General features: G+C 42.1%; 1 protein-coding gene across 1 annotated transcript in view; it reads right to left on the bottom strand.

The window, feature by feature from the left end:
* The window catches only part of pld3 (phospholipase D family member 3), a 41,444-nt gene extending 29,244 nt beyond the window's left edge, over nucleotides 1-12,200 (bottom strand). Inside the window, exons 1-5 of the mRNA XM_063204935.1 lie at nucleotides 12,059-12,200; nucleotides 8,686-8,770; nucleotides 8,117-8,167; nucleotides 5,567-5,778; nucleotides 1,662-1,842 (exon numbers count right to left, since the gene is read on the bottom strand). Of these exons, the coding sequence (XP_063061005.1) occupies nucleotides 1,662-1,842; nucleotides 5,567-5,778; nucleotides 8,117-8,167; nucleotides 8,686-8,724 (483 nt within the window). The 5' untranslated portion in view covers nucleotides 8,725-8,770; nucleotides 12,059-12,200. The remainder of the gene's footprint in view (nucleotides 1-1,661; nucleotides 1,843-5,566; nucleotides 5,779-8,116; nucleotides 8,168-8,685; nucleotides 8,771-12,058) is intronic.
* Nucleotides 12,201-16,299: the final 4,099 nt, after the last annotated feature.

The following is a 16,299-nucleotide window of genomic DNA, read 5'->3' as shown; positions in this document are numbered from 1 at the left end:
TCAATCCTTCTGAACTTCGAAATTAGCAGCTCTCTCTCTTGCTCTCTCTAACTCTCTCAGTGTCAGTCTCTCTCACACGCACACGCGCACGCAAGCACGCACGCATGCACGCACGCATGTAATTGTAAACCATACAGTGAATATTGTATACATTGTATTCATTCAGGTAATAGACTAGATATTAGTCGAAATTTTGTACAAATGATAAAAAATATGATAATGATGATGAAATTGTCTTTTGGGAGTATTCTATGAATTTCACATTTCAAATTTGTGCAAACCTTTCTTAATCATATCATATCAATCATACTGGTATACTCAATATTTTTTATTTTTTCGCTGTGTTTTTTAAAAATTATTCAATAAAACATTGAAAAGACAATTTTTTCACTGACTTTTTTTTCTAATGATCACAATTAACTTATTGAGTGCCAGCCATTTTCAAATTCAGACTTGGGGGTGCAGGCTTTTTTCAACGTTTGAGTAATATTTCAAGAGCCATACAAAATTGAGTTCTTTGTCCATGTGAACAACAAACATACCAGATCACCCCCCATGAAAAACGCAATTGACTTGATATCAAGTCTTTGGCACTATGCCATACATTCTGAAAAGACTCTCTATAATATCTCTATTACTATGTGTATTACGCTGTGTATTTATTTATTTATTTATTTATTTATTTATTTGTTAATATGTTTGTTTGTTTGTTTGTTTGTACTTTGCATAACTCAGACAGAACTGAGCCGAATTTTATGAAATTTGGTGGAATGATTGGTCATGACCCAAGGAACAATCGATTAGTTTTTGGGAGTGATTGGGTCAAAGGTCAAAGGTCAAGGTCAAGGTCACGAAAAGGTCAAAAACGTACATTCAGCCGATTTTTATTAAATTTACTGGCATGATTGGTCATGACCCAAGGAACAATCGTTTACTTTTTGGGAGTCATTGGGTCAAAGGTCAAGGTCACAAGCACTATATGCCAGAACAACGTGTGCATGCGGAATTGAATAAGAGGTCAAGACTGGGCCAAATATGTAATATTACGATATTCCGGTCCGATTTCAATGAAACTAACACCAAAATTTGGAGAATGTTACGCCCCACACTCTGAAGATCGCCAGAAAAAAATAAGTGGCGTAGGCGAAGGTTTGCACTCTATCGAGTGCCCATTCTAGTTAAGTACTGATTCTGGCTTTGTCTTGGTTGTGTTCATATCACATATACAGCCTTTAGCTGGGAAATGGGAAGCTACCCTCGTCATAATTCATGTAATGGAGCAGAAAAAAACCTTGTCTGGCTCTTGGCCGACCTGTAGTTCCGCACAGCGTTGTGATCTCCACCGGGAGAGCACGCACTGGACAACTGCCCACTTTTGCTTGGCAGAGGGCTTGTCTGTCTTGGTGTTGCTGTTGGTCAGCTACCTAAGTACCTAACTTAATGCCTACCCACCTAATGAACTAACTATTGGCCACAAATCTATTAGTGACTGAAATCTTCATGACATCGCCCACACGGACTTGGCGGAGGGCTCGTCTGCCTTGGTGTTGCTGTTGGTGAGCTACCAAAGTAACTACCTAAGTTGGTCAACTACCTGAGTAACTAGATGCCTACCTAGATAATCAACTAACTGAAACCTTCATGATATCGCTCTCTCTCACCGGCTTGGCGGAGGGCTCGTCCGTCTTGGTGTCGTTGTTGGTCATGGTCCAGTAGAAGGATGCAATGTCCAGGCTGGTGCGGGCGTCTTGCAGGAGCTTCAGCCAGGTGTTGTAGATGGAGGGGTGGGTGACGTTGGAGTGGAAGTCCAGACCCTCGGGAATGCTCTCCACCAGCGAGACCCTGCAGACGACAGCAGCAAAGTTTGTTTGTTCGTTTTTATTGCCAGTTAAGACGCTGTGGCTATTTTCATGGCCAACACAGCAGGTAAAAGCATTCTCATAACATTAACCAATCCAAAAGGTCTGGTAAAAAAAAAAATCATTAAAAAGAAGTTTGTTCACATCAAAACACTTTAAAAAGTTTAAAACCTTTCAAAGTTGGAACCGTAAATTAAATTAAAACTAAAACAAACAGAAAAGGCACGGTAGCAGTCGTTCAATGATCAATAGGGAGTTAGGCTTTGGATGAGAAGGCTGCAGGATTCGAATCCAACCATCATGGCTGAAGTGCCCTTGAGCAAGTCACCCAACCCCTCATTGCTCCAGCGACTGTAACTAATACCTTGTAATAAATGCAAGTCCCTTAGGATAAAGGGGTAAGCTAAATGTAATGTACTGCAAAGGTGAAGGCCACCTTTGTTATGTCACTAGGGGATTTCCATAACTCATAACTTACCACATTAGCGCACAACATAGCACATGGGTCATTGACGTTTTTTTTAGTAGCAGACACAATTATGGTGCAAACACGGGTAATGCCACTATTGCATGAATTAAATTGGTTTTTTTTTTCTGTTTTTACTCAATAAGAAGCATACTCATTGCTTGTACAAAGTACATCAATTATAAAATAAATATTAAAAAAATAACTAAAAAAAACTTAGTAATGTATGGGCATTAGCTGTGGTTGTAGGCTACCATCTGAAGTCTGCTATTTAAAAAAAAAAAAATCACCCACATGCATGCATTCACACACTTGCGATCCGCTTAGAAGGTCTGATATAATATCCGGCATATTTATTCAGATCGCGGTGGTGTTTATACGTGCATATCTACTACGACTTAGTACTTATTCCATTTCTAATCAGATTAAAAGTGCCGTGTAAACGTGGCTATTGATCTTCCCTTGGTTTTCCCCTTTCCCAATTTCTTTCTTTCCAGATCTTGAAACGATTAGTCTGCCCTTAGCCCTCTGTAAGCTTCTGCTCAATCAAAATTTCTCTATGCCTGAAAACATTGCTCAGTTATGCAGTTTCAGACCCTTTGTTCGTAATGAGTATGACTTGAGGACAAGTAAGACCAGGCTAGGAAATGGAAGAACTAGCAACGTGTACAAAGTTTTTTTTTAACTTGATGCATTAAAGGTGCACTGTGTAATATTTTAGCCATTTCTTTTCTTTTCTCTCAAATTCTAAGTATTCTATTATGACTGGGAAAATTGCACTTTACATACATGAAAAGGTGGATCTTCTCCGGGTCTTCCATTTTTAAATTTCAGAAATAGACATTTTTAGCTCCAAAACTCATATTCATTATTAAAATATCAAATTTGGCAATAAGCAGCACCGTTTCAATGAGCAGCATGATTGCAATACCTACTCTGGCCACCATCCTACACAGTGCACCTTTAATACAGTTTTTCTCGATTGCCTACACACAAGTTCTGGTACTTCACACACAATTCTCGGAACATCTCACCCATTTCCCAACTACCCTAACCAATGTCACTGAACACTAAACACAATTCCTACTTAACACTCAAATTCCAGATTTAAAACACACTCTTTTCACACCATTACACACAATTCTCTGGATTACACTCAATTTTCATAAAGAAAAACACTGGGTTTCTCATGGAACACACTGTCATTCACAACACTACAATCAACTGCCATACTATGTTCACTTCCTCATCACATGGGCAAACTCTCTTCATACCGGTTTACAATCTGAAATCATCACCCCATAAGGACACACATTGCATGTCATATTGATGAAAAATGAGTGGATGCAAGGAGAAAACACATTTGTTTAGTTTTTGAACTCAAAAATATTTTATACAAGACATAACTTTTATGTGTACCCAATATTTTACAATACATTAGCGCAATTTTTAAATATTTTTAAAAATATGTAAAATACACGTCTGTGTACTCCGAGTCTAAAAACCAATATTTCAGTATTTTACTACAGAAAAATACCCTCTTTAGTAAGTAGAACACTGAAGAAAATAAGTTTCTACTGTGTTTCAAGTTGAGTATAGAGGTTTTTTTTTCATAGCAATAGGCTATACAGTAATGTAATGGTTTTTTTGTACTGCCAAATAGGCAGTGGGGTTTATCTTTGTGTTGTTTTTGTGTTTTTCCAACTTATGTCACAGTATCCATGCAATCCAGAACAAAAAAAGCCCAAGTTACTGGGAGAAATTAGTTTTACCCTGTGCCCAACAGTGTTTTAATGGGTCTGCAAATGTGTATTGTAGTGACTGTCTGTGTGTGTCATTTGACGACAAAATGAGGTTTTTAGAAGAGAGTACATTGTTTTGAGACAAGACGTGCATTTTTCAGAGGTAGTGAAGAGTTTGGCCTGTTGTGTGTGAGGTTTGGAGATTTGTGTGTAGAGTTTTGAGAATTCGAAGACCGATTCCGAAAATTGTGTGTAGGCAATCGAGAAAAACTGTAATTTTATAGTACCGGTACTTCCTGCTTAACATTTATTGGTCAAGGTGGTGGGAGTGCTGCCCAGTGGCAGAGACAGATGGCTCTCACCATTAGAAAATCCTTGCTCTGCTGTTCCATATAAAACACGATATGAAGACCTCCAAAAATAAATCTTTTACATGTTTTAGGTAAAGCACATTCATAAATTCGCAAATTCATATAAATTCACATAAAATTAATAATATATTTTTTTTAATCAGGTGATCTATCCAATGTGGTAGGTGTTTGTTGTCAAGATGGCCGCCTTAAAGGACCAGTTCAGTCAATTTCAATATGCTGTTGTATTGCTCACAGTACCCTTGCAACCTAAGCAACCATTGCAGTATGTCATGCCATACAGTAGCATCACGGCATGCCATAAGGTCATGAACCCAAGAACCACCACATGCTACTTACGCAATGACGCTGCAAGCAAGCTGAGTTATTACTCAATATGTTGGTGGCCTTTTGAAATTGTATGCCTGAATGTACATAATATCCAGCTTTGTTCATAATACTGTAATACTTTCATACTATAAAAGTAGGTCAAAGTAGGCTTGTGAATGAGAGCACAAGACGAGTGACTATGCTGACCTTTCAGCCATTAGTCACAACTCTCCTGGCATATAAAAACATGTGTTTGGCATGCAACTGGACTGACTGAATCAGATAAGATGCTGTAACTACGCAACTGTTATGGAAACGTTTATGGAAGAAAAAAAATCAAGATGATGTTCTAGTGTAATTTTAGAGCAGCAGTGTGCGTCAGACATTATTTGCTGTATACTTCAGTTCGGGTTTCGGGGTGTATACATGTGAAGCTCGCATCTGAGCAACACAATTTTGTTCTATTCCTGTTACATTGTGTCTCAACACTTTGCCACCCTGAGCCCCTCTGCTCTCCCACCATGCCCCTCTGCTCTCCCACCATCCCCCTCTCTCTCTCATCATTTCTTCCAGCTGAGTACCTGAACCAGTTGATTCCTGAGTAGAACAGCCAATTAGGGAAACATCTTGTCTTGTGTGCACAGGCACAAGGAATATGAGTAAGGCATAATGTATGGAATAGATTACTTGTGTGTTTGTTCACCTCATATCATCGCTGTGCGCCTATCCTGTTCTCTGCTCTGTTAGTGATGAGCACAATATAAGCACCTTCTGCCGCTCTCTACCCTGTGCCCTGTGGTGGTAAAGTTGTGGGCTTACTTGCACTGGTCAGAGGAGCAGGATTGCGGCAGGATGAGCCTGGGGACTGGGGAGTCCGAGGAGGAGGAGGAGATGGAGGGGGGCAGAGGGAGCCTCTGGCTGGGGGATTCGGAGGAGGGGGGCATCAGGCCGGGCATGAGCAGTGCCTGGAGGAACAGCAGCGCCAGCAGCACCGTTGTCAGACTGGTGAAGAGCAGGAGACACCTGAAATACTGAGCACACACAGAGGAGAGGAGAAGAGAAGAGAAGAGAAGAGAAGAGAAGAGAAGAGAAGAGAAGAGAAGAGAAGAGAAGAGAAGAGAAGAGAAGGGCGTGGAGTGTCAATTGAAAACAGAGGTAAGATGGGAGGATGAGATGGGGGGGTGAAGAGATGATGGAAAGAAGGTGATAAAAAGAGAAGATTGGACCAAGGGGAAAGGAGGAGTGGGAGACCGAAACGACGACAGATCTATTATTCTTGCCACGGTCCTTAGAGGGAAGAGGTCAGTGCAATGTTATACTATGAATCTCGGTTTAAAAATGAAGAGTTCAGATGCAAAACCCCCTAAGTGCCTTTTCAGAAAATAATCTTAATTCATTTTTATTTAATACAAAGCTATCAAAATTGCAATTTTTTTTATTTTATTTATGTAATATAACTATTTATATGTATTATCAAGTACATGAATGTAAACCAAACCAACAACGGGGTTCTCTAAAAATATAGAAGTGCAGGTCTTCAGAAATGGAGTTAGGGGGTTTTGCATCTGAACTCTTCAAATGCAGACGCCTTGTATGAGACACACCACTGTGACCACTATGCCACAACAATACACAGACATACTGAAACAGTTCCCTTTCGAAAGGCCTGCTTATCTAAACATACACTGTACTCCAAAAGGACGGACACACGCACACGCAATGTTTTTCCACACACACACACACACACACACACACACACACACACACACACACACACACACACACACACACACACACACACACACACACACACACACACACACACACACACACACACACACACACACACACACACACACACACACACACACACACACACACACACACGGTGCGATTTGCCGGGGGGATTATCTATTCTGGTTTTTATCTTTGCTGGAAAAATATCCTCGCAAATAGGCCTATCAAAATAAACTAACAAAAATGTTGACATGACAGGCAACTTGTGACCCTTTTCTGCAGTCTACATTGCACTCACTTTCAAAATTGCCCGACGTGGTGGAAGCTTTGATGTTTACGAGGTCCCGGACTCAACAGCACATATGCAACAAAGTTGCGTTATGTACGGGAATTAGTAACATATCGCTAATGCAAACGACCTGCGAAAATGAAACGCCAAAGCAGCAGTTAGTCCTTTTTTGATGGACCATCAAATAGGAAACAACCTACCCAACTACTTGGCTAATGCCTACAAACAGGCGCGCAAAAGGGGCGCATTGCATTGCGCAGCGTCAGTGGGGGAGCTAACAAAGGAAATGTTTAAGACATTTGGTTTGAAATAGGCTACTTTGCTTCCAACTCCCGACTGTTCTTGAGTGGCTATGCAAAAAGACGCGCCGACAGTAGGCAGATGTTGCGAGAGTTGTCCTGATCACTTTCCTCGGGGTTTGTTAGACCGCAGAGGAGGTGCGCGTTGTGCCCTCTCGCTAATTGATGAGGTGCCTATTGGATGCAGAATGTAAATGGCAAAAAAACAGGTGCTCTAGGAAGGGAGGTGCTTTAAAATGGAGCAGAAAAGTTACTGAAATTGTTTAAGTATTTCTGTCTGCACATTAGGCTATGAAACCGTTGTGCCTTAATCGTAAATCTAGGCTACTGTCAAGGCAGACGGAATGGGTGGAGTAGCGCCTGAACATGCAATGAATTTGTATGACCCGACTAAAAGTTTGTAGAAAGTTGCAACGCATGAGGACGACACGTTGAAAGCCCCCTCTGCCTACACTCGGTGGCTATTTCTAGGGTTAGTGCGCTTAGGATTGTGAGTGACTGAAGTGTCTTTGGCACACGAAATGTAGGCTACAGAATTCCCCCTTCGCGATTTCAGTGTAACATTTTTTTGCGCAAGAGATTTTTTGCGCAAGAGTCCGTGTCCGTGTTGGGGGAAAAAAATACACTGCCACGTTGTTTTTGACTGAATTAAGTGTTATTCATTTGATATCATCCAATATTGAGCTGTTAGTCGCGTTAACTTCATTTTGTGACGTCACGTTTCATGAAAAAAAAAACATCCCCCCCTCTGGTTTTTTGACAAATCGCACCCTGCGCGCGCGCGCACACACACACACACACACACACACACACACACACACACACACACACACACACACACACACACACACACACACACACACACACACACACACACACACACACACACACACACACACACACACACACACACACACACACACACACACACACACACGTTTTGATGATGACGGCAAAAAAGACGGAATCTCCCATCTGAAATATTTTATAATGTGGCGGAGTAGTTAGGTATGTTGAAAACACCTCCACAAAAGCAGAACTTACGGTGTGTGACTTTGCGAATCCCTCTCCCCTTCCCAACTCTGCGTCTGACATCTGTAGGGAGAAAAAGGAACAAAAAGTTGTAATCGACATCGCCAGACAAGCGACAAGCAGTACCCTAAAGATGAAAACAAGTTTTGACTAACTAGCTAACCCCAACTCAATTGACATGTAAAAATGAAAGGATTTCACATAAATGAAAAAACAATTATCTTGAAATTATTCTTATAAAAAGAATTACGGTATATATTTAATACAGTATAGTTATATTTTTTGCAGATGCCTTCCATTAATACTCTATTACGTAATACTCTATTATGATTATTGTATTTAATTTGTTATTACTATTGCTGTTATTTCATTTGCACTTACTTGGTTTTTGGGCTGTCTTTCTTTACATTGTTGTATATTCATTGCTATTTGTAAAGTACATTGGGTTGACTTATTGTGTAACTTATGAAATGGGCAATATAAATAAACTGTCCCGTCATTAATGTAGGCCTAGCATTTTATTTAAAATGACTGAACTCAACTCGACTATCTTTTTTTCATTAAAAAAAAACACTGATTACCTTCTCATACGCCACATCGGTATTCATCCTGGTGGTCATGGCTAGATGTCCATAAGCTCCAACAACGCCTCCGTAGCTAGCAGCTCTGAAACAGAGAAGGAGACAAACTACATCGATCAAATGGAATGACACATGACACACGCCCTTCTGTAGAACTTTCTATAGGTTCTAGGCGCATGCTCTGCAGCGACGGTACCCCTAAGGTGAGAACAAATTTCCCCTTGAGGACAATAAAGGCCACCTACCTATCTAAATCTGTAACCTACTTCTCTGTGGACTTTCCGTGAGGTCACTTTAGAAAAAAATCAGACCGAGAGTCAGGAGTTCAGCAACCCATAGTGCCTCTATGCATACCCGTATGTGTGTGTGTTTCTCCATTGTCAGGCCTCCATGAGTCTGGTGTTTCTATAGCGATGGGGGCAGTGGCCTCAATATAATGGAGAATGTGCTAGCAGGTAGCAGGTACTCTGTCGTGCTGCAGTGCAGACAGACACTTATGCCTAATCAGTGTTTCACACCACACAGAAAATGTGTTGGTCATGGTGGATGATGTGGGATTAGCCTACACCAGATATGTTGTCAAGGTAGCCGTCTTAACTGCAAGGTGCTGGAGGAACTCTCTCTCTGTATTCGTCTAAACATTGTCTGTCCAATCTCTTTCGGTTATTCAATGAAGTTTATGGCTCCAGTAGGAACAATGGAAAGTCACAAACCACAAGCCAAAATCAATCTTGTTGTTAGCATAACTTCTCTTTTTTCTGAGACGGCTACACAGATATGGATTGGAGAGTAGGATACTGGCCAACTTCTATCGCTGTACAATAGAAAGCATTTTAACTGGTAATTTCACAGCCTGGTATGGTAACACCACTGCCCGAGACAGGAGATACCTCCAGCGAGTCATCAAATCTGCTCAACGGACAATCAAATCAGATCTACACAACATCCAGGATCTTTACAATCAGCGGTGTCTGAGGAGGGCCAAACGAATTATAGCTGATCCGCACCACCCCACCTACACACACTTCACCCTTCTACCATCTGCCCGGAGATACAGGTGCTTACGTGCTCACACCAGCCGACTCGGGCACAGCTTCTTCCCTCAATGTATCGGACTGTCGAATTCAAAAATACCAACATAGGAAGGAATCCACTCATCACGCCTCCCCTTTCTCCAACCTGCCATTTTTTTTTGTTAAATGCAGCTTTCAACTTTTCTAATATATATTTTTCCTACTTTTTTTTCCTTTTTAACCTTTTTTGGGACTCCCAGAGCAGGGAAGCTTTTCATTGTATATATACGTTTCATATATATACACATGACAAATAAAATATCTTGTATCTTATATCTTGTCTCTTTCTATTCCGGTTGTCCACATTTTGGTGTGTGTGTGGCACTGAGGGTGGTAATTACCGCTAGGGGTAGCCTAAAGGGGAAACACATCACATGAGTCACGTCAGCCAAAAAACCTTCAACAGACGGTTACCACAGATCAAGACCAAGTCCCGTGCCTAACCATAAGCTCAGTCTTCCACCGAAACTGCTGATGCAAATATAATATGTGCGTTTTTTTTTTCTTCTTAAGTGTCTGAATGACAGCCGACACGCTTCCAAGCTCAGAAAAAGTCCAGTTGCCTAGCCAACAACTAACTTCTTGCCTAAGAATTGGGATCTTCACCGACCTTACATTCCCTTTCCACAGTAGAACAAAAGTTGGTCCACTTTAGAGAGACTGTAGCACACTGCGTCAAAACGTTAGTCATGCTTGCCCCACAATAAAATAACTGAAGAAACATATCCTGTGTGCTCCAGTAATCCAGGGTCCAGTCTCTGTGAAGTGGACCAACTTGTTTCCTAATGTCTACAGTCCTGGACTGTGAGCACCAGGAAGGCTAGAGCGCAAGTGACCTCCTTTCCCACCGTCCCTTTCTACACTTTATAAATTAACATCTGCACCAAAAAAAGAGATGAAAAATAGACAAGCTGTTATTTTTCTAGTTGACTGTGAATCCGACTAGGCCTACATTAAAGGGGTTATCTGAGTCCAGGGCCGGATTAACGCACAGGCTGGATATGGCTGCAGCCTGGCAGGGGGCCCCTGATTTGCCAAAAGTGAAAAACTGCAGAATTGTGACGAGATGCAATATTGAAAATGTCATCTGTCGTTAATTCCTACCTCGGAATTATTACACTGTATATATAATTTGCCTTCTGGAGGGGCCCACTGCAACCTGTAGCCTAGGGGCCCCAGGCCATCTTAATCCAGCCCTGTCTGGGTCGCTGAGTGTGTGTCTATGGCCTTGGTGATCAGTATAACCTGTGAGGCATGATAACAGTGAACTTTTTTCAAGGACAAAGCACTCCACTTTAGACACAGGACTGACTTGTGGGGACTTGAATTCATGTGCTGCATGTTGCCCGTTAGGGCTGAGGGCAACCTGGCATTTGGACATCTGAGTTAGACCTACTTATCTAAACAGAAATACCAGGATAAATGCAAATATCCAATTTTGCTGATTGTGTGAATGCTCGGGTATGTGAGTGCACGACAGCCTGGCACACCTAAGTAGACAGGGAATGGTGTTAATAAATTAAACAAACAAACAAACAAAAAACAAAGAGCAACATTTAAACCAAATAGCTGGAACAGCTATGATGATTTCAACAACTCAAACAAAGCACAATTAAAAACATCCTGCTGGCACAACATTTGACCAAAAACATCCTGCTGTAAGAGAATCATGGCAGACAATGTTGCAATCCCAGGAAATAAGAGGTAAACACTAAACAGACACAGTGCTTGAAGTCACGGGGTTCCTTATTTCATTAGTTCTAGGCTAGTAGATCCAAGGCCCATAAGTAGCCTAAACCAATTTAGACTATTTGCTATGCTCTTTTGCTATACAACTTTCATAATCATGACTACATAAAAAGAGAGCACATTGTCAGAAGTAAGTAACTAGTAGGCCTACTGCCTAGCCTACTGCTAAGGAGGACATATCAGATCGCCATAATGGCAATCTGCAGTTCCGAAATACTACTTGTCATTTAGTAACACTGTATCACAGTGTAGCCTGCTGAAGATTCCAGAGTGAAACACCCGAAAGGGAGCTGGGAGTTCTACTTGTAAACAATGTTACCATACCCTGCCAGTCTGTTTTTCACGAAATTCGAAGAGCGCGTTTCAGCTTGTGTGTTAATAAAGAGCTAAATTTCAAAGACCGCACACACAGCACACAAACAAGAAAGGAATGAATGCTGCTGCAATATGTTCAAACAAACAAAGCAGCATAGGCTGCTACAAAACAATGCAAAACAGACGCAAAAGGTTACAAGGATAGGGCACACATTCAAAGCAAAACGAATACCTACCACCAAAGAACGATGTGGTCTGATCTTGGCAACTGCCTGCCTGTTTCGCCTTCCAAAACAGCTTGTTGTTCCCACGTAAACTGGACAAGAAGACAACAACTATTGCTATATTTGAGGCAGTCTACTTCTATGAGTACTTCTATGGCAGTTTACGCCGGGCAGCGTGGTCATGTGACTCTGCCTACTCACGTGGCCAATTAGAGTGCACGCATCTGACGCACATTTCTTTCATTTCATCTCAAAGACGAGTGAGAAATACTTGAAGTGTAGTATTTTGGCCTGCAAGAGGCGCCATTGGATCAGTTTTATCTTTGCTCCAGCTGCGCTCTGAAACAAAGCGCCGACTGTGCCGCTCAGAATTGCATTATCCCGTGTGATTTCTAGTCAAAGGGCCCACACTATGTTGTGTCAGATGGAGTGAAGAAAAAAAAGTCATTATTATGTCAATATTCCACCATTTAAACAACAAATTATAGCCTAACAGGACTAGGCTTGCTTTATAAGATAAGGCATTTTCCAACAAATAATGTTATCAATTAATGTTTCAACAACCATACAACCCAAATCTTGAGGAAAATGGATTGCTGAGGGAAAATGGACAGGTAAATTGTGAGTATAGGTTAATGTACTGTAATAACATAACGTAATATGCTAGGCCTACTAAATAAAAAATAGCCTATGTTAAATAAATGTAAAAAAAAAAAAAAAAAAAAACCGTATGGCTAACCGTATTGTCTAGGTCTAAGTGGCCATGCGTCAAAGTTTTTTTTTCTTTCCTTTTTTTCAAATCCAAGTAAAGCCATAATAAACGACTGGAGCGATGGCAACGTTTGGAGAGTGACTGTCAGTTAAAGGGCGAGTCTCCCACAGGCAGGAACAGCCGCTACTCCTCCAGGATACAGTCAGGTGTGTGGAGAACTGATGCGGAAAAAACCTGTCCGGATATTCGTGCACCTTGCGAAGACGGCATTACCATATCCTCCTAGCGCGTCGCATCAACTGATGCGTAATGACAAATAAACAATACTGTGGGTGCATACAATGCGTTCAGGCTAGAGTGGTCAAAGGAAGCAAACAAAGAAAAGAAAAAAATACACTGGGGATAGCATTGCGTTTTCAGTGTTATTTTATTGAATAAAATAATCAAATTATTGAACTGAACCGGATATACGTCAACTGTCCAACTGTCCTGCGTAATTGCAGATTTCACATCCTGGATCAACTAACAGCCGTAACTGGCCAAAGGCTGAATAGGGTTAGTATGTAAGACAGCCTATCGATATATTTGATATAGGCTACTTAGCTACTTTTGGAACCAATGGATGACTGTGTTTTTCCATGCCAATGTGTCTTGCAGTGGTGTGTTGCTGTTTGGTTTGGAACAAGTATTCTGCTCAGTTCAAGGTTTTGCCACATGGGGCCAGCATGCCTTGTTTGGCTTCGTCTGATTGATTATTTGGCAGAGCTATGGTAAGACAGCCAACACATGTGCTGCCGCACATTTGACAGCTGTGGACGACCAGCAAGTAAGTGTGGTATGGTATGGGGTGCCATTGCGCATTCCTGCTTTGTGCCTTTCTTCTTTTCGTTTCTTTTTTGTCAGGGTCTCTCTCTCTCTCTCTCTCTCTCTCTCTCTCTCTCTCTCTCTCTCTCTCTCTCTCTCTCTCTCCCACACACGCACACACACACACACACACACACACACACACACACACACACACACACACACACACACACACACACACACACACACACACACACACACACATGCTCTAATTTGCTCTAATTTATCTACATAGCCTAATACAAGCAGAATGATAACAGCACTTTCATTTGTTTTGGGAAAAAACTTCTTCCAAAACAAAACTAAAATCTAAAAAAATAAAACTGTAATTTGAATGAAACCCGTTGTATTGCGTTGTCCATGCATGACCCAATCACTGGTTATTTAACATGCTTTTGGTGGTGAGTCCACCACTCCATCACTACTTGGCATTCTGTCCCTGAGTGTTTGAAAGCATGGGCCTTGTTCCCCTGCACGCTGAGAGCTAAAAGCAGGTCAAATACGCAAGCTGAAGCGGCGGAGCAAATGTTGACTGACTCCAAGCCTGACAGAGTGAAACTCTGGCTTTGCCCTGGTCAACTATTGTTGTGCCTGTCAAACATGGTGGACCTAATACAAAACAAAACAAAAACGTGGCGAAAAAAAAAACCCCTCCTCCTTCTCCTCTCACTCATTTTGGCTTTCACCTTTCCAGTGCGATCCTCAGTCACTGTGACGTGTGGACAATAACCACGGCTAGTTGGCCTGTGTACAATGACATTTATGGTCCTTTTCAGCCCTCGGCCCCACACAGATGTTGGAGCTGGACAGACAGTGAGGGTTACACCAATAACCGAGCTAGTTGTAAACCAGGTTCAGTTAATCTTGAGGTAGTGGTATAAATGATCTCTTAGAACAGGGAAGGGGAACCTTTTTCATTCGAAGGGTCACTTCAAATTCATCCGAGGGCCGTAAAAGTCCTCCGAGGGCTGTACCATAAAGACAAACCAGGTTTTCCCTCTGCACTGTATGACCTACAGTATATTGAAGGAAGCCACCTTTAAAACAGACTACACCTTCTCTATAGATCCCCTGAATATAACTTAATTGTATTAAAGCATTTTTTAAGATTACTTTATAAAATATTTCATATGAAGCTGCGTAACATTAAAATTATATGGGGGCCGAATAGAACGGCCTCAAGGGCTGCAAACGGCCCTCGAGACATAGGTTCCCCACCCCTGTCTTAGAAGAACCTTGAGCCCTCATTTTCCTAAGTAAATGGCACATGTGGGCCATCTCTTTGGTTTATCCCAGGTTTATCACGTAATGATGCTCTCTGAATTACCCCCTGGACACACAGTGTTGAGAGTGAGCAGACACACCACTTACGGTATAAACAGTGTTGCACTGACTAAGTGCATTTTCAGCTTGTTAACATACTGATGCTGACAGTGTCGACACATACAGCATGCTCGTATTTGGAATTGTGTGTGTGTGTGTGTGTGTGTGTGTGTGTGTGTGTGTGTGTGTGTGTGTGTGTGTGTGTGTGTGTGTGTGTGTGTGTGTGTGTGTGTGTGTGTGTGTGTGTGTGTGTGTGTGTGAACTGGCTCTACACAGCTCCTACTGTATGTAGATCAGGCTCTTGGAACATCTTTATTTTTTACTGCACCGCAGACGGACTGTTCTTGTCCAGATCATATAATCATAAAAGCTGATCAACTTTCCAACACGACGACCATGCAGCCTCAACAGCCGTCGTGTAGCACGCCACTCTCCCTCTCCACCACACACATGCCCCTGTATTCAGTGTTGCCAGATCGGCCGGTTTCCCAGCCAATCGGGCTGGTTAGAATGACCGTCTGTCATTAAAAAGTGCTGGGCATCTGGGGCAGGTTTTTCTGCTGATGGCCTATAGCCATAGACATCAATAGAATTTAGTTCAAATTGGGCGGGATTTAGTGCTTCCAGGCGGCTATTGAACAATCATTTTTTGGACTGGCAATCATCTGTCTCATCTGGCAACCCTCTCTGTATTGAGTTTGTTATCAGCGTAGTACGCATGGCACCTGTACCGTGTGCATTTCTCAGGTGATAAACCTTCCCTCCGGCTCCGTACACAGTCACACGCATGAGATAGTAGCCATGGAAAACAGATATACCGGGTACGCTTAACAATGGTGCATGTTGGGTATTTTTAACCTGTTTATAGCGAGTCTGCGTGGGTTAGTCAGAGGTGGACACACCTGTGCAGTTGGCTTTTTACTAGCTTCACATGGAGTGGTCAAGAGTTTTATGGGTAAAAAACACACATTGACATACACAGAGAGAGACATGGGCGACGAGACACAGGAAGACTAAAAACACATAAACACAAGCACAATCTATCTGTCTGTACGTCTCTCTCCCTCTCTCTCTATCTCTCTCTGTCTCTCTTTCTCTCTCTGTCTGTCTTTCTCTCTCAGTACCTCCATATACACACACACACACAAACGCACCTGTGTGTGTGCACGCACGCGCCCCAGTGTACACGCACTCGCAGTCACTCACACACACATGCGCGTGCTCATACACGCGCACACACACTCACACTCACACTCACACACACACACACACACACACACACACACACACACACACACACACACACACACACACACACACACACACACACACACACGCAGAGTCGGGCCGGGAG

The sequence above is a fragment of the Engraulis encrasicolus genome, chromosome 8, assembly GCF_034702125.1.
Source record: "Engraulis encrasicolus isolate BLACKSEA-1 chromosome 8, IST_EnEncr_1.0, whole genome shotgun sequence".
NCBI lineage: Eukaryota > Metazoa > Chordata > Actinopteri > Clupeiformes > Engraulidae > Engraulis > Engraulis encrasicolus.
This window is presented reverse-complemented; position numbering and strand designations above follow the sequence as displayed.